This window comes from Pholis gunnellus, assembly GCF_910591455.1.
Source record: "Pholis gunnellus genome assembly, chromosome: 8".
In the NCBI taxonomy this organism is placed as follows: Eukaryota; Metazoa; Chordata; class Actinopteri; order Perciformes; family Pholidae; genus Pholis; species Pholis gunnellus.
In genome coordinates, this window is record NC_136534.1 from 26994482 (window position 1) to 27014211 (window position 19730).

A 19730-nucleotide genomic window follows, 5' to 3' on the forward strand; every position below is an offset into this window, starting at 1 on the left:
GGAAGTCTCTCCTCCTCAGAGAGCAGCTCTCCATTAACAGACAGGAAAGCTCACTGATTGGATAACGGATGTACTTAGCCCCGCCCCCATCCTAAAGCACTAGAACAAGGAAGTGACCAATTAAAAAAAGGCTGCACACGCATCAAATTCACTTTAAGATGAACTCTTAGAGTCATCTCTCACATCAGAGTTTACTAGATTCTGGATCAGAAGTTGCTTTTGTTTCTTTCCAGCAGTGGTCCCCAAACGCCTCCACATCCCCCTGAACAACACCAGAGACGCATTATGATTTTTTTTCAGTCTGGCCACGCAAATCCTAGACTAGCCCCTGTCAAATAGAACGGAATAATGGCGAAAAGGTAAACTTTTACCTGTTGAGATTGTGCACGGCACAACAGAAAGTTAATGTTCAATGGACTTCTGTGAAGATCCCAGAGAGGGGTATTAATATTTGGTTATGTGTGGCTTTCTGGAAAACAATAAATGTTTACATTTAGGCACCCCTGCGATCGTCACACTTTTTCTGTTACAAACTGACCCCGGCCCCCATCAGAGAAGGGAAAGTTATGTGGCCCTCACAGGAAAACGTTTGGGGACCCCTGATTTACAGTGTGAACACCTCGATGGTCTCAGTAAATAAAGAGACGTTCTTCTTCCTGTCTGTCTCTCCAGGACGGACACCCTGACCGGCTGCAGTGTGGACTGGAGGTGAGGGGACGTCTCTTCCTGCTGGACCTGGAGAAGAACCAGTGAGTCTCTGATTTACAGGGTGACCTTAAACACAACACGAGCATAAGAGAGTTACAGATGTGTGTGTGTGTGTGTGTGTGTGTGTGTGTGTGTCTCCTCAGTGACCTGCTGCCCAAACCGCCCAACGTCTTCTACTACCTGCCCAACGGCACCGGGGTGTCTGTGAAGGCCGACCCTGTGGTGAGTCCGTGAACGCACCGCCGGAGAGACCGTCTTCTGTTATGTTTTCCAGCTGTGACAGATGTTTGTGTGACAGATGTTTGTGTGACAGATGTTTGTGTGTTTGTGTGCAGACTCACTGTTATTATCACGGCAGCGTCAGAGGATTCCCTCAGTCCAGAGTGGCTCTGAGCACCTGCTCCGGACTCCGGTGAGTCTCCACACCTCGTACTAATACACACACCTAGTACTAATACACACACCTCGTACTAATACACACACCTCGTACTAATACAGACACCTCGTACTAATACACACACCTCGTACTAATACACACACCTCGTACTAATACACACACCTCGTACTAATACACACACCTCGTACTAATACACACACCTAGTACTAATACACACACCTAGTACTAATACACACACCTCGTACTAATACACACACCTCGTACTAATACACACACCTAGTACTAATACACACACCTCGTACTAATACACACACCTAGTACTAATACACACACCTCGTACTAATACACACACCTCGTACTAATACACACACCTCGTACTAATACACACACCTAGTACTAATACACACACCTCGTACTAATACACACACCTAGTACTAATACCCTCAGTCCAGAGTGGCTCTGAGCTCCTGCTCTGGACTACTGTCTAATATTATACAAACTAAAAGCTAAAGTTATGCTAACATAAAGCTAACGTTATTCTAACTGAAAGCTAACATAATGCTAACTGAAAGCTAACATAATCACATAAAGCTAACATAATGCTCACATAAAGCTAATGCTATGCTAGCAAGATTCAAAGTCAGTGACAAACTGGAATGAATTAATGGACACCCTGCAGCCAATCAGAATCCAGTATTGACCCAGACCATGAAATGAAGGACATTATTTGTAATAAGATTATTTTATGAAACAAATGAATCTCAACACAAAAGCAGCAATAAGATAACACAACGCTAGTAACGTGCTGAAGTGCAGTTTTCTCCTGACCCTCCCTATAAACTCTCAGAAGTTACAGAAACGTTAAGTTAAGTTTTACCTGAGAAATACACAAACACTACACACCTTTGTTTACTGGACAAACAAACCAACGTGTGTCCTCATCTGAACACAGAGCGTAACAGCTGCAGGTTACATCACCACGAGCTTTATTCAGAGAAAGAAAATCTCTTAAAACCTAAAGAACCTCCGGGTTTGTACAGAGTCCAGATCTCCTGAGGTCCAGGTCTTTGTGCTGCTCTCAGCAGAAATAAACGTGACGACGTCAGCGTTCCTCTGTGGGTTAAACCGATCCGGATCAGCTGTGACCTCTCACCTCTAGCGGCTCACAGCCTCAACAGGATCAGTGTGTACAGGTTCACGTGAGGAGGACCTGGTCCAGTTCTGTGGACTACACAGAGACCTCTGTGAACCAGATCAACACACGGAGGATCAGGAACTTTAGCTGAATCTGGTTATTGAGCGCAAACTTTAAAAAACTATAAAACCTTTATGATCACAATATGAAGCCAATGTTACTCTTTATCAAGATGAATGAATAATATTCTCACATCAGTGTTCCAATCATCACGTCACTAAAGAGCAAAACACTCGTTATTATTTACTATTAACATCATTACTGATACATTAACAGTGTTATCATTAATAACAATATTATATTACTATTAAAACATTCATGTTATTAACATGATTAACATTATTAACATTATATTAACATTATTACTAATATATTAACATTATTAACATTATATTAACATTATTACTAATATATTAACATTATATTAACATTATTACTAATATATTAACATTATTACATTATATTAACATTATTAACATTATATTAACATTATTACTAATATATTAACATTATATTAACATTATTACTAATATATTAACATTATATTAACATTATTACTAATATATTAACATTATTACATTATATTAACATTATTAACAGTATTAATAGTATTAGTAAAGCATTACCATGATAAAGATTATAAATAATGTATTCACATTATTACTGATGTGATGTGAGATACAAATATCAAATAATTTGTCACTTCCTGTCTGCTGACATCACTTCCTGTCTCCAGACGTCATCAGAAGACGTCACCTGTTCGATGCTCATGATAACTGACCCTCCCTGTGTTTCCTCCTGCAGCGGCCTCATCGCCTTCAACTCCACGCTGAGCTTTGAGCTGCAGCCTCAGGAGGACCTGCACCCCCACCAGCAGGGGAGGGGGGGGGAGGAGGAGGGAGACGGGAGTGGAGGGAGCGGAGGAGGAGGAGGAGGAGGAGGAGGAGGAGGAGGAGTTCACCTGCTGTTCTCCACCAGCCCTCTGGAGGGCGACGGTGCCGGAGGTTGTGGAGTCTCACAAGCCGCTGTCCCTCCGCTCCACAGCTCCACACACACACACACACACCGGGTGAGACAGACCACGAACCTGTCTGTCTCTATACCTGTCTGTCTGTCTGTCTGTCTGTCTGTCTATTCTACAGTGATGATTAAAACGTCCAATCACAGAGCTCCAAACTCTGCAGGGAGCTGTAGTCAAAGATTACACTTGAAAAACTCACTTTTAGATTCTGGATCAGTTTTTGGATAGTGGTGTCATTGGTAGTACTCTGGGTAGTATCAGCAGTATCTGAATGAGGTATTTTATGTGTATTTTGTTCTGTGTGCAGAGGAGGAGAGACATCCTGTCTGAGACCAAATACATAGAGCTGGTGCTGGTGGTCGATCACCAGGAGGTCAGTGTTCATCTGTAATAAAGAGCTGATTATATTCAGTGGCAGTAAAACTGCCTGTATATAAAGCACACTGTATATAATCCATCGGGCTTAATAATAATCAGGTTTATCCAGAAAAGTTTGACACGCTTCTCCTCACACAGCGTTGCCAACACCTGCGCAAAAAGTACATCAAAACGTGCGGCCTGATCCGGAATCGTGTGCAATGACTTTTATAGGAGATTCGCCCAGTGGTTTTCCTGAAAATTCAGAAAAACTGAGCAAAATCGCCCCATTCACTTGGATGGGGTTTCGGCATGAAGAGAGCAAAAAAAACACTTAACTTTGGGTCTATATTGAGGAGCCGTACTTTAACGTAGAAACATGATTCAAAGTTTACAACGTAGACAAAACGCTGGACGTTATTGAGCCAAATGGACATTTTGATAGCTAGCACAGTTTTCATGAAGTCACAGATTAAGTTACAGGAACATTTGGGTCTGTTTCTGACTTTATAATGGGTGTGTATTGCGCAGCTTAGAGTGCGTGATGTCACCGCTAGAGTGAAGAGCAGCTTGAGATTCTTGTGAAAAAAATATTTGTCTTTCGCAGAGCGACATGAACTCCAACGTCTGCTTCATCAGACTCAATGTTAAATCTGACCGCTCATTTCTCAAAGAAAGCAGACGGTACTAGTTTTGTTTATTGCTCTGGAGCTCACATTTATAACACCACAAACATAAAAAACACATCAGCGCGTTCGCCAGAGTCTTATCTTTCTCACGGTATCCATATTTTGGCACTCAGACTCCTGCTTTTTGTTAAAAGGAGGCAGGAGTTTTGTTCAAAATCACTGTTTACTGTAACGTTTCTTAATCAGTCTGCCTCTAAAGGTGTGTTCACACCAAACGCGATGTGTTGTGACAAACTTTTATGGATCGAAAGAATCTATCAAATAAATCAAAGACCGCCTGACAAAGGATTTGAAAACCGCCGGTCCAAATCAAAAGTAAAGTACATTCTACACGCGGTCCACCTCAGTACCGTGTTGTATATTATGGGATTCACAGGAGTAGAATCAGGCATAACCAGCAACAGGTAAAATCACTGCTTTTGTCAATGGAGTCTCGTGGCTTTAAGAGACAGCGAGATAAAGAGGTGAAAATATTCTACATATAGCGTTCACTTAAACTCTATTGACAAAAGCAGTGATTTTACCTTCACACACAACCCTCAAACGATCCAAACTGAACATAGAGAACTAGAACCTTATTAATAACCTTATTGAAAGCAGATTGATGTCATCTGGTTGATGTTGAGCCGCAGAACAGGATCTAAATAAAAAGTGATGTAATACAACTATAAATAATATAATAATGAAGTTTATTTCCGTGTTTTCCCAGTTTCTGAACTACCAGAAGAACAATAAGACGATCATCTACCGCATGCTGGACGTGGCCAATCAGGTGGACTGGGTGAGAGCCGTGACCTCTGACCGTCGCCGTAAAGCCGTCTTTGTTAAATGTGCAGAAGAAGAAGAAGAACTCGAGCCGTGTTTGTTTCTTCTCTCCAGTTCTACCGTCCTCTGAACGTCCGCGTGGCGCTGACCGGTCTGGAGATCTGGAGCGACCGAGACAAGATCCTGGTGGAGAAGAGTCCCACCGACACCCTCAACCGCTTCCTGGACTGGAGGACCAGAGAGCTGCTGCCACGCCTCCGCCACGACAACGCCCAGCTCGTCATGTAGGTTAACAAAATAAAAGCTTCTGGTTCCGATCCGGTCCGCGTGGTGACGGGTCTCGACTGTGTTTCTCAGGGGCGGCTCGTTCGACGGCACCACGGTGGGGATGGCCTCTCAGTCGTCCATGTGCTCCAGAGACCGGTCCGGTGGAGTCAACGTGGTCAGTCCGCACCTTTTATTTTGAAGTTTAGAAACAGGAAACAGTGTGCTTTGATGTCGTGGGTTTAACCCAAAATCGTTAGTCAGAACCAGAATATCTAACCCGGGTCAGTACCAGAATACCTGTCTCTCTGACCACCTGTCTGTCTCTCAGGACCACCTGGTCAGTGTTCTGGGCGTGGCCTCCACTGTTGCTCATGAGCTCGGTCATAACTTGGGGATGAGTCACGACACCGCCGAGCGACGCTGCTCCTGTCAGAACGAACGGCGGCTTGGAGGATGCATCATGGAGCCGTCGACCGGGTCAGTACCAGAATATCTAACCCGGGTCAGAACCAGAATATCTAACCCGGGTCAGAACCAGAATATCTAACCCGGGTCATTATAATCACTGTTATAATAAATAAAGCAGGGTATGCTTTAGGGGCGGGGCTACACAGTGATTGACAGGTCTCTCCAGAGTCACTCCTCCTCAGTCCAAATATCGTCACTTCCTGTTCACTGGTTGCAAAAAAACAACATGGCGACAGCCGTAATCCAAGATGGCGACGGTGAAATCACCGAACCCAAAGCTTCAAAACATCAGTCCACAAACCAATGAAAGGCGTCACGATGACTACGTCCACTATTTATATATAATATATACATATATATATATAGTACGCTTCTGTCTGCGCTCACTCCCTCTGACCTCTGACCTCTGACCTGTGACCTCCAGCTTCATGCCAGGGCAGCAGTTCAGCAGCTGCAGCGCTGCAGACCTGTCTGTCAGCCTGCTGCACGGAGGAGGAATGTGTCTGTTCAACATCCCGACGCCAGACCGTCTGCTGGGAGGACCTCGCTGTGGGAACCTGTACGTGGAGACGGGGGAGGAGTGTGACTGTGGGCTGCTGGAGGTGAGCTGTCTGTCTGACACCTGTCTGTCTGTCTGTCTCTGTGTCCACCTGTCTGTCTGTCTGTGTCTGACTCTGTCTTTAAACCTGTCTGTTAGTTTTCTACAGTGATGGTTAAACGGTCCAATCAGGACGCAGGTCCATAGTTGTGTATTAGTGATGTTCTTCCTGTTGATGTGTTGCTGTGCTCTGATTGGTCAGGAGTGTGAGGACCCCTGCTGCAACGCCTCCACCTGTCGGCTGGTTTCTGGAGCTCAGTGTTCGTCTGACGGCATCTGCTGTCACGACTGCAAGGTACGACTCACACACACACACGCACACACATGCACACGCACACCTACACACACACACACACATGTTTTGTATTGGTCTAAGCTCCTCCTCCCCCCTCAGCTGCAGGCTGCAGGTTCGGTGTGTCGTGATCCTCTTGGAGAGTGCGACCTACCAGAGTTCTGCACAGGCTCCTCCCCTTACTGCCCCCCCAACGTCTTCCTGCAGAACGGGGAGCCCTGTGAGGACGCCGCCTCCTACTGCTACGAAGGAGTCTGTGCCAGCATGCACACCCAGTGCCAGATGCTGTGGGGACCCAGTAAGACTAAAACCAGTTTACACTTTGGTAAATACCGTGCTGACCTGTCTCACCTCTCTGTCTGTCTCTCTGTCCTCAGATGCCACCAGCGCTCCGCCTGTCTGCTTCTCATCAGTCAACAAACAAGGAAACAAATTTGGAAACTGTGGTCAGCTGAACAACGGCTCCTACATCCCCTGTGGAAAGCTGTGAGTACACACAGTACACAGAGTACACAGAGAGTACACAGAGAGTACACACAGTACGCACACAGCTATGGTGTCTGTGTCTTCATGCCGACACATCCTGTGACACCTCTGAGTATAAGCCCCGCCCTGTTGTTCCGAAGAAGCCTCTGCTGACATCACTTCCTGTCTGTTTTAGCGACGTCCACTGCGGCCGCATCCAGTGTCAGGGAGGGAGGGAGCGCCCCCTGCTGGGCACCAACACGGAGATCCTCACCACCACGGTCCGCTTCAACCACAGCGACCTGGTCTGCAGAGGAACCTTCTTCCACCTGGGAGACGACGTGTCGGACCCCGCCACCGTGGCCCAGGGCTCCGCCTGCAGCCTCGGAAAGGTCAGACGGCGCCCTCCGCAGGCCCGGAGGAGCCGACAGAGCACAAAAAATCAGCTTTATCTGTCAAATCTGATATTTAAAGGAGAATATATGAAAGAATATTAATCATCTTTGATCATCTATATCCTGTAAAGATCCTATTTTACTAGAACTTTCTCAAATTTGTTAAATATTTGAAAGTGATTTTGTGTTTCAGGCGTGTTTGAACCGGAAGTGTCAGGACGCGTCCGTGTTCAAGGTCGATGAATGTCGCAGGAAGTGCAACGGTCACGGGGTGAGTGGAGGACGATTTAAAGAGTCACTTATACTTATTTTTTAGGAGTTTTAACCAGGAGACAACCTCCGGTTCTTCAAAGTTCTTCAGAGCTTCACGTGTTAAAGCTGCATTCTCTCTAGTGTCCACCAGGGGGCGACTCCTCTGGTTGTATAGAAGTCTATGAGAAAATGACTCTACTTCTCTCTGAGTAGTACTGTGTGTGTTCCAGGTGTGTAACAGCAACCAGAACTGTCACTGTGAGGTGGGCCGGGCTCCACCTGACTGCAGGTACTCGGGTCACGGAGGCAGCGTGGACAGCGGACCGGCCCGAGCTGCTGGAGGTACGTCACCGACCGACCGACCCGCGTTCTGTTGTGACTCCGCCTCACGCTGTGCTCCCTGTTCAGAGTCCGACCCGGTCCGAGTGGCTCTGCTCGTCATCTTCCTCTTCGTCCTGCCCGTGGTGCTCCTCTTCCTCGCCCTGCGCTTCCCTCGCTTCCGTCGGAGGTTCCTGTGTTTGGGACCCGACAGCCCGCTTCATAAAGCTCGACAGCACAACCGGTAACGCTGTGTGTGTGTGTGTGTGTGTGTGTGTGTGTGTGTGTGTGTGTGTGTGTGTGTGTGTGTGTGTGTGTGTGTGTGTGTGTGTGTGTGTGTGTGTGTGTGTGTGTGTGTGTGTGTGTGTGTGTGTGTGTGTGTGTGTGTGTGTGTGTGATTTCATCATGTTGAGTTTTATTTGGAGCTCCAGATAACGTAAGTGATGAAAATACATGAATCTGTTTATTCATAAGGAGCCCATAAACTATTAAGATTATATATTATTAATATATATATTTTTCTGACACTTTTCCTGCAATTCTGTTCTCATAAAAAAATCTATGAGAAATATAATTATATATAACAATACATATTATTATATATAACAATAAATATCATTATATATAACAATAAATATTATTATATATAACAATACATATTATTATATATAACAATAAATATTATTATATATAACAATACATATTATTATATATAACAATACATATTATTATATATAACAATAAATATCATTATATATAACAATAAATATTATTATATATAACAATAAATATTATTATATATAACAATAAATATTATTATATATAACAATACATATTATTATATATAACAATAAATATCATTATATATAACAATAAATATCATTATATATAACAATACATATTATTATATATAACAATACATATTATTATATATAACAATAAATATCATTATATATAACAATAAATATCATTATATACAACAATAAATATCATTATATACAACAATAAATATTATTATATATAACAATACATATTATTATATATAACAATAAATATCATTATATATAACAATAAATATTATTATATACAACAATAAATATTATTATATACAACAATAAATATCATTATATACAACAATAAATATCATTATATACAACAATAAATATCATTATATATAACAATAAATATTATTATATATAACAATAAATATTATTATATACAACAATAAATATCATTATATACAACAATAAATATCATTATTGTTAATATTCATTTATTGATGACAATACACATGATATAATATAAATATTGTATATATATTTAAACTTGTGATTATATAATAATAGTATTACTATTATTATATATGACAATAAACATTATTATATATTATAAATAATGTATATTTGAACATATGATTATATATATATTAGTGCTGAGCAAGTTAACGCATTATTATCGCGTGAACGCATTAATTAATTAACACCGACAATTATGTTATCTCGCGTTAACGCAGTTTTTTTTTATTATTAAGCGACATTTTTAACACAAGAACCGGCAGCGAGCGGTGAACAGCTGTTTGTGTGGCGTCTCTTCCTGTTTCCTTCCCCTACATTCCCCTGGGTCCTAAGTCCCTCCATGTACAGCTTCTCATCACCCTCTATGTACCAACGTACATTTATAACAAACACCACTCATGTTACGCTAATCAGCGTAGCATAGTGTCTGACCAACATACCAACAAAATAAATGATTGATTTAAATGATTGTTTTAGAGTTTTTAAAGTGTTTTGTATGTAATATGTATAATAATCATATCATTTAGTTATCACTACTGAGAGTTTAACAAACAAAACATGATGTAGATAGGTTTCAGGTTTCAAGATGTATATTTAAATTCATCTCTGACACACATGAAGATAAAGTTGTGAACACCGGCTGAATATCTATGATCAGAATCATTATAACTGTGTTATAACTGTGTTATAACTGCTGCTGTGTGAAGAGAATCCTGCTGTTAACAAGAACCTGATGAGTTTAAAGTGTTTAAACCAAATGTTGTTGACCTTTAGTTCATAGAGCAGCACTTTAACATAAAAGAGCTCAACACACTACTTTAGATTCATTATTGAACTTTAACATCACAATGAGATTAATCACGATTAAAAATTGTAATCGTTGCCCAGCACTAATAATAATGTACGTACTTGTATCAAGACCTAATAATTATTATTATTACACCTTTTTTTAATTAATAGTAAAAATAGTAGTTTATGATTGTTGTCAAATACATAAACAAAGCTCAATGTGTGTTTTTTAACAGTTTCAATATTTACTCATAAACACTCATGAGAGTCTGGTTTGTTTTCTTACCCATAATGCAGTGTGGCTCACTTGGAGATGTTGGGTCTGGAGTTAGACCCCCTCCACGTCTCCAGGTACTCCAGGTCCTGCTGGGTCCTGGTCTGTAGTCTGTCCCCGTAGAGTCAGAGAGGTGAAGCTTTTACTGTTCGACAGATTCTAGAAGTACAATATTTAATTTACTGCCAAAACACGTGGTTTATTGACGTGGTGTAGCAGCAAAGGATCATGGGAGTTGTTGTCTTCATGGTTCAGGAGGTTTTAACCACAGAGGTCTCCTCCTCTGATTAAAGCAGCTTCACGTTAAACATCTCAGGACGTCCTGGAGGAGCTGAGAGACGAGCTAATGATGCTAACGTTAGCTCCACATACATTTTATACCAGGTTTAAATCTTCACCTCGCTGACGGTCCCCTCAGACCTGATCACACCTCAGACCGGATCACACCTCAGACCTGATCACACCTCAGACCTTAAAGCTGCACGGATCCCTCCTGCCAGTCTCACTCAGTCAGCCTCGTCACAAACCAGAAATCAAGCTAGACATCTGTATCGTAAGACAGCTGTGTGGTGAAACATCAGCCAGGTCAGAGGGGATTCTGGGTAATGAAGTCCTCAAAGCTTAAAGGTTCTCTATACAACATTCAGAGTATTAATACAGTCATACATACATCAAAACAGTTATTATGTAAAGATGAGTGGAGTAATGTCTACCTGAGAATAGAGTCTCAGCCGTCGCCATGTTGAGAGCCCTATGGAGACAACAGAAGAGAGAGACCACGGAGCTGCAGCTTTAAGGCTGACTGTTGGTTCAGTTTGTGTTGACAGAAAGAAATAGTTTCTAATTGGAGGATAAATCTCTACATGTGAGAGAGAACTGATTGTTCCCATTGCAGAACGGACCCTGAACTCGTCGTGTTGTCATGTGACATGTGGTTGGATAACTGGAGATCTGTGACGTGTTAGTCATTGTTTAATGTTGTGTCCGTGGTGATGTTTTTAGATCTGTGCTGTGGTCACTGGATCATTAAAATCACACCGGTTTACCTGTTCAGCCTCTTATTGCGTGAATATATACGGAGATTTATTACCTTTTTTTTAAACTGCAAATTATGTCAACGTCTGTTTTATCTACGAAGATAAAGTTTTTACTCGGTTCATCTCAAAAGTTTACACTTTTATTTGCAATATTATTAATTTATATAATAAAATGTCGATACTTGGTGTCCGTGTATCGATACAAAATATTGACATACTATTCGGAGTAAATGTTTTTACCCATACTTCGTATTTCTGAGATTTGGACGCTGCCACAGTTTTACTTAAAGACCGCTGTCGTAACTCTGGACGGCTGTACTAAAGGTCGTCATGATTACGTCACTTATGGGAGTCGACAACTCGGCTAACGAGACAAACATCAAGCACACGACACGGAGTAACCGCTAATTAATGTTAGTTAGCGTTAGCTAACGTTAGTTAATGTTAGTTAACGTTAGTTAATGTTAGTCAATGCTCGTTAATGTTAGTCAATGCTTGTTAATGTTAGTTAACGTTAGTTAATGTTAGTCAATGCTAGTTAATGTTAGTTAACGTTAGCGATTAGCTGTTAGCAGCCGGTGAGCGGCACAGTCCTGCTTGGATAAATAACGGAGCTAACCACTAACGTTAACGTTGCATGGCGTTACATTATGATGCGTTCAAGCTCTATTCAGTTAAAAAATACTACAGTGTGAATATATTATGATGCTCTCATAATGCGTTCAAATGCAATCTTGTAAAATGTAGTTTTTGGTGAGAAACTTGAATAAATACAGTTTTTCAAAGATGTTTTGACATAAAATAGATATAAGAGAAAAAATTAGGTCAATGCTTTCAATATCTTCGAGCAACGCTCTCAGCTCCCGGCAGCATGGCTAACTGAGCTAACTAGCTGACGGCTACAGTTAGCGGTTAGCGTTACTTTAGCAGCAAGTAAACAAAACTTTCTGGACATTGATGACTGTTTCTAATATGAGTCTCTGCAGCATCTCCATGATGTTGAAGCTGATATTTTAAGATAAAATAGTTCCATAATGTCGCTTTAAAACATCGCAGAATGACACAATATCACATTAGAGAAATGTGAGTTCTCACATGTCTGAATGTCCTTGAATGCATCACTATAGAACGATATGTGACGATGAAACCGATGATGTGTTTCTTTGGTCAGGACGCCGGTGATGGAGCGAGTGGACGGCCGGAACGGAGAGCAGGTCCGACCTCTGAGGTACCACCTGAACCCCCCGACCGACATCCCGCTGACTCCGCCCTCTAAAGAGGTAACCTCACAGACTCAGGAGATCGTTTAGGTCATTAAAAAGAGCTTTGTGTTGGTATGAACTATGAAGAGCGGGCATATTTCAATTAGTGGGGTTCAGATATGGATCCAGAAGATCTTTTTTAAGAGGTACAGAGATGTTTTAAATTACATCAGATTAACATATTTAAGTTGAATTTAAGAGCACAGGTGTGTTTGTTTACTATTTTAAATGATAAATGTTGAGTTAATAGTTTGAGTTATGGAGGTACGATCGTTTAACTTCTTCTTGTTCCTTATGGGACATAAAGTATTTATTTATGTTGTTTGCTCTTCATTTCTTTTTTTTTTCTTTTTTTTTTTTTTACTTATTTGTTTCATGTTAGAGATAAATAAAAATAAATCTAGAAACGTAACGTCAGCCCCCGAACGTTCACCTCTTCTACGAACAGAAAACATACTTCCTGTATCTGGATTTCGCCCTTTTTGTGAAAAGCTATGCTGCTCCCTAATTAATATTCCACTGATGATCCTGTTTCCATACGGCCGCTCATCGTTCACACGTCCTTTAAATAACTCGTCCTGCTGCTCATGTTGAACGCTCGCTGAGTTCTTTGAGTTTTTCTTTTTACGACTTTGAACGATAACAAACTCCGACGCCGGAAACAGGAAACAGACGTACGTTCAAAATGTGCTGCGTTCAAAAGCCCCCAGAATGCTGCTGAAGCTGAAGAGCTATATTCAGAATAAAAGCTTCAATATTTAAGCTCTGTGTGAATATCTACAAAAACATCAGTCTGTAAAGATCTTATTTCATGTCATATATGAAATATATATATATATATATATATATATATATATATATATATATATATATATATATATATATATATATATATATATATAATACAATAGTGCAGACAGAGCTAGTAGTGCAGTATGACTGATTCATTGTTCATCAGAGTGACGGCAGAGAGAAGCTGGTCCTGGTCTGGTGGTTTTGGTGGTTTTGGTGTACAGAGCTCTGTAGCTCCTCCAGAGGGGAGGAGGTGAACAGCTTGTGTCCAGAGTGTGAAGGTCTGCAGTGATCTTTCAGCCCGTCTCCTGACTCTGGAGGTGAACAAGTCCAGGATGGAGGGCAGCCTGGAACCAATGATCCTCTCTGCAGACCTGACGGTCCGTTGTAGTCTGTTCCTGTTTGGTGGCCGATCCAAACCACACCGTGATGGAGGAGCAGAGAACAGACTCAGTAGAACAGGACCAGCAGCTCCTGAGCTGGAGCAGGAAGTTCAACCTCTGCTGGGCCTTTATCCAGATGGTGTTGATGTTGCGGGCCCACTTCAGGTCCTGAGAGATTTATATATATATATATATTTATATATATGTATATAAATGTATATTTCTATCATCTGTTTACATGAGCCGTATCACAGAATAGTAGTGTCCATGTAAACGTGGTCAGGGTCTGTTTTAAAAACGACCACAAGGAGGCGCAAACACCTGTGATCACAGACGGCCTGTGGGATTCTGGGAAACGGTGTCATCCTCTAAAAACAGAAGTATTCGATCCTTTCATTACATTTGGATTCAAACGCTGAACAGACTGTTGAGTGAAGGTGAGGTCTGGACCAGGAACCTGGAAGTTCTGGTTCCAGACTCTCCTCCTGCAAACAGCATTTATTGTGAAAGACAAAGTAGTGACAGGAAGTGACATCACAGCTGCAGATGTTTTTTTTCTTTCTTCCTGTGAGCTCACATTTACACATCTGCTTGTTTTGACCTTTGACCTCCTTCCTGCTGCGCACGTATCAGCTGTCTCTCTGCTTCCTGTTTCTCTCTCCTATCAGGTTCATGACAGACCTGCTCCTCCCACTAAGCCACTCCCCCCCGACCCCGCCCTAAAACCCCCGCTGCAGGTAACCCCCCCGAGCTCCACGACCTCCCCCGAGAGGCCTGAACGTCTGTGTCCACCGGTCCGATTGATCAGTGTCTCGTTGTTGTCGTCGTCGTCGTGTCGTCGTCGTCGTCTTGTCGTTGTCGTGTTGTTGTTGTCGTGTTGTTGTCGTCTTGTTGTTGTTGTTGTCGTGTTGTGTTGTCGTCTTGTCGTTGTCGTGTTGTTGTCGTCTTGTTGTTGTTGCCGTGTTGTGTTGTTGTCGTCTTGTTGTTTTCGTCGTCTTGTTGTCGTCGTTGTCGTCCTTGTTGTGTTGTTCTGGTCCAGTTCTTTTTCTTCTGTTTGACTTGTTTTCATGGATCCAAACCTTTGGATCTGATCTGAAACAGAGTCGAGGAAAACATTCACACAAAATACTTTTTATAAATATAAAAACAAATATTATTTGAACTCGTCTTTACATGATAAATGACTAAATGTAGTTTAGTTTCACCTCCTTCTTTCTTTCAAACTTCATTTGAAAGGAAATAACGAGAGGCGAGTTCCCCTGAATCCAGTGATTCTCTGACCTCTGACCTCTGACCTCTGACCTCTCCGTACCGTCGTCACTTAATGTAGTTTTAGGAGCAGAAGTGAACGAACAGGAAATGTGACTTTATGTTGTTCAGAGATCAAAAGAGTCTCATGCAGATTAATAACTTCATGATAATCTGAACTCTCAGATGAATCACTTCACAGCTCCTTATTGATCCGTTAGATCTGTTAATCCTGCTGCTCTTCTTCTGCTCTTTTATTCCGGCTGCTCTTCTTCTACTCTTTTAATCCTGCTGCTCTTCTTCTACTCTTTTAATCCTGCTCTTCTTCTTCTACTCTTTTATTCCTGCTGCTCTTCTTCTGCTCTTTTATTCCTGCTGCTCTTCTTCTGCTCTTTTATTCCTGCTGCTCTTCTTCTGCTCTTTTATTCCTGCTGTTCTTCTTCTACTCTTTCATTCCTGCTGCTCTTCTTCTACTCTTTTAATCCTGCTCTTCTTCTTCTACTCTTTTATTCCTGCTGCTCTTCTTCTGCTCTTTTAATCCTGCTGCTCTAACCCTCACACAGAGAGCTGCCCCCCCCACCAGGCCTCTGCCCCCCGACCCCCCCGACCAGGTACAGTCTACCTGTCGTGTTTCTGTCTGTTCACACCCAGCTGTGTCACGCTGCAGAGTACTAGTAACTAGTAACTAGTACAGATGTCGCTAACTAGTATTAGTAACTAGTATAGAGTACTGGAAAGTATAAAGCAGCAGGAAATAGAAAGACTCAAAATATTACGAGCGTATTTCCATCTTCTGCTGCTTTATACTTTTCATATCAGAGTAAATATTATGTTCTTCACCGCTCTACATTTATAGTTTATTTACAGATTCATATAATTGATCAACTAATAATGATGATGTCATATTAAAGATTAAACTAACAGCAGAATATAAAGTCGTTAAAGTGATGAACACATGAATATGATACATTAATATCACGAGCACTGGGTCGGGACCCTCGGGTGGTCGCAGGAGATTTTATTTTGGTCTCAGAATTTAATCTGCAGTTCAGCTTTGAGCCTCACGAGGGAGCTGAATGTTCCTACTGAAGCTAAAGACAGTGAATGTAACACGAGAGGTTTCTGTTTCTTTGACTGATGACAGGAAATAAAAAGACTCATTTATGAAACAAAGGAAACCTCTTCTAGCTGCTTTAAGATCATATAAGGTGATGGATTTATAGATTTATAGAGTTATAGATTTATTGATGAGGCCTGTTTATAATTCATGGGTCATGTTTAGAAACACTGATTTATATATTTCTACTTTTACTTTTGGTACTTTAAATATATTTACTTGAATAAAAGTTTTGAATGCAAGACGTTTACTTGTAACAGAGTATTTGTACACTGTTGTACTTTGAACTATATAAAGATCTGAGTACTTCATCCAGCGAAGTGAAAACATGTTTTACTTGGTCTGAACGCTGCAGCGTGATTCTTCTTCTTCTTTGCTCTTTAATCTGCACGCTGCACTAATCGCTGTGTTTTAAATGTAATGAACGCAGCACGTTGTTTCTGTTTTCCTTCTCATCTTCCTCTTCCTCCTCACTAACCCTCCAGCTGCTGGGGAGTCGACCGGCTCCGCCCAACAAGCCCCTCCCCCCCGACCCCCTCACACCTGGACAGGTACACCACACCTGCTAGCTGCTAGCTGTTAGCACCTAGCTCGCATGTAAAAAGGATGTGAATCGTTGGTCCTGATTGAGATGATTTTACTGGTTGAATCAGAGTATCAGGTGAGCTGTGATTGGTTGGTTTTCTGAGATCTGACATCACGATACCCGACAGCTGTGGTGCGTTCAGGGACAAAAGTGAGCATCGGGCTCGCCCGTTACCAGCAGAGTCATGTGACACTCTCTCTGCTGCTGTTTTTATTCACTAATTCATTCATTACACTCAGTTCTACTTTGCTGTTTTCTGTCCGTACCATCAGTGAAAATCACTTCCTGTACATGTTTCACAATAAAAGTTTACCAGGAAAGCTTTTTTAGCTGCTAAAAGGCTTTTACTTTGAAGCATAGTTGCAGGAAGTGTTGAGTTTTGTTGACGGTACATTAAAAACAATTAATACAACTTTAAATAACATATAATCAGAATGAATGAAGTCAATAAGGAATCTGTGGAAGAAGAGGAACTCATAAACGTTCCTGTTTATTTCCCATGATCCTCTCTTCAGGTTCCTGTTCCACTCAAACCTGTTGTGCCCATAAAGCCCCGCCTGCTGCCCCCGCCGACCCACCCGCTCATCCCCCCCCACCCCGGCTACGCCGCCGCCACCAAACCACCACAACACAGAGCCGGACGCCACAGGTACGACGTCCCACCAATAACCTGTTACCGAGTTGTTAGTTAATAACTATTAACTAGTTATGTACTAGTTATTAAATGTTTATTAACGGTTTATTAACTGTTTAACTGTTTATTAACTAGTTATTTACTAGTTATTAACTAGGTATTAAGTATTACTAGTTTTTAACTAGTTAACTATAACTAGTTATTAACTAGTAATAGTTACCACAAGACTCAGACCCTCAGGGGGGTAAAATCCTAAAGTGGGGACGTTTTAGATATTTATTTTCTATAATTGTTTTCTAAATATTGTGACTTTATTTTTATTTTCAGAATATTATACATTTTCATCTTAATAATAGAAAATGTGTTTTATTGTCTCTCTGCAGACGACCTCCTCTTCCTCCCTCTGACCCTCACAAAGTGGACTCGTCTCCTCTTTAGCTGACTCAGCGTCTTCAGAGACATTTAATCTGAAGACGCTCACATAAAACATGAAGATGAAGATGAAGACTTTATTACCCACTTTGCACTCAGTCGTCTGATTCTCACTGTAAATAGATGTTAGCGTGCCTTGCTCGGCAGCACCGGGACACTCGGGACTTGAACCCCCGACCTCTGACCTCTGACCCCCGGCTGCATTAAAGTGTCTTGATGTCATTAGTTCAGCGCCCCCAGCAGGCGTTCAGTGCCTTGCTCAAGGACCCAGAGACGGGGATGGAACCTGTGATTACAGTAAAGAGTAACTAGCAGAGGGGTTCTCAAACTGTGGTCTGGGGCCCTCTGCTGGACCCTCTATAGGACCCTCTGTGGACCCTCTGTGGACCCTCTACTGGACCCTCTGAGGACTTTCATGAGAAATATGTTTTCACTTTCAAACTTTATTTTTTAGAGACCACAGAATGTGGACGTTTTTTTAGAACAGATGATTAAACGAGTAGATGACATCATCAAGTAAACGTTTATTATTATTGAATCGTCATCAGATGGTTTAAGAGTTCTTCACCAGAAGAGGACCGGTCTGAAGACTTGAGATCAGATGAAGGTTTAAAGGTTTAGACTGATGTTTATGATGCGTTCAGGGACACAACCTGAGAGTTTCAGAATAAAGTTCACTATTTTAGAAACATTTTTTATTTGATAGAAAACATGATTAATTGTCTCAATATTAAGACCTTTTTCTTGTAATATTGAGACTTCTTTCTCGTGACCAATTTATTTTTTCATATTCATTAATCTTCTCAAAATATTTGTTACTTTTTTCATTTTTCTAAATTAATTCGACTTTATTCTTGACCTCTTGGACTTCCTGTTGAAGTGCTTCTATTGTAACTCTTAAGTCTTCTGACAGCTGGACCAGAAGTGAACCCTCTTACTGGGAGAACTGGTTCTGCTGGATCAGGTTTTTGTTAATTTTCTAACCCGACTTGAGATTTCTATCTGAGACAAAGAAGAATGTTTGTAACGTTACGCCAAAGACGAGCTGGACGAAAAATATAAAGGATTCATCTGATGTGATGCTTTTATTTTGAAGGAGAATCTTTTTATTTCCCTTTTTACTTTTACTAGTTCAGATATCAATAACTTTGATAATAGAAACATTATTTTATACAAAAACCTTTGATTCACTGAACAAAACAAGACATTCTTAAATGTACAATGGTTGATTGATTGGTTGGTTGATTGATTGGTTGGTTGGTTGGTTGGTTGGTTGGTTGGTTGGTTGATTGGTTGGTTGATTGGTTGATTGATTGGTTGGTTGGTTGATTGGTTGGTTGGTTGGTTGGTTGGTTGGTTGGTTGGTTGGTTGGTTGGTTGATTGATTGGTTGGTTGATTGGTTGGTTGGTTGGTTGATTGGTTGGTTGGTTGATTGGTTGGTTGGTTGGTTGGTTGATTGATTGATTGGTTGGTTGGTTGGTTGGTTGGTTGATTGGTTGGTTGGTTGATTGGTTGATTAGTATTCATGCTGTTAGCTTGTTGTCTCCATGTTTGCTGCTAGAGGAAAACGTCCTCAATAAAACTGTTTCTACATCATCTCACTGTTTGTTCGTCTACACATTGAGTTCAAAGTACCAGTACGCTTAAAGTGATACTGACACTTCATTTTGTACTTTATATACTTCTACTTTAT

The 19730-nt window shown here is 41.3% G+C and overlaps 1 protein-coding gene across 1 annotated transcript in view; it reads left to right on the plus strand.

Moving 5' to 3' along the window:
• The window catches only part of adam15 (ADAM metallopeptidase domain 15), a gene marked incomplete at its 5' end in the record, with an annotated part of 22747 nt that extends 3489 nt beyond the window's left edge, over positions 1–19258 (plus strand). Inside the window, 23 exons of the mRNA XM_079165033.1 lie at positions 673–749; positions 852–930; positions 1044–1120; positions 3105–3369; positions 3629–3694; positions 5077–5148; positions 5247–5416; positions 5490–5574; positions 5728–5876; positions 6292–6469; positions 6668–6760; positions 6860–7055; positions 7135–7243; positions 7419–7614; positions 7811–7888; positions 8100–8211; positions 8278–8431; positions 12754–12862; positions 14688–14756; positions 15831–15878; positions 16870–16935; positions 17486–17619; positions 17988–19258. Of these exons, the coding sequence (XP_079021159.1) occupies positions 673–749; positions 852–930; positions 1044–1120; positions 3105–3369; positions 3629–3694; positions 5077–5148; positions 5247–5416; positions 5490–5574; positions 5728–5876; positions 6292–6469; positions 6668–6760; positions 6860–7055; positions 7135–7243; positions 7419–7614; positions 7811–7888; positions 8100–8211; positions 8278–8431; positions 12754–12862; positions 14688–14756; positions 15831–15878; positions 16870–16935; positions 17486–17619; positions 17988–18042 (2637 nt within the window). The 3' untranslated portion in view covers positions 18043–19258. The remainder of the gene's footprint in view (positions 1–672; positions 750–851; positions 931–1043; positions 1121–3104; positions 3370–3628; positions 3695–5076; positions 5149–5246; positions 5417–5489; positions 5575–5727; positions 5877–6291; positions 6470–6667; positions 6761–6859; positions 7056–7134; positions 7244–7418; positions 7615–7810; positions 7889–8099; positions 8212–8277; positions 8432–12753; positions 12863–14687; positions 14757–15830; positions 15879–16869; positions 16936–17485; positions 17620–17987) is intronic.
• Positions 19259–19730: the final 472 nt, after the last annotated feature.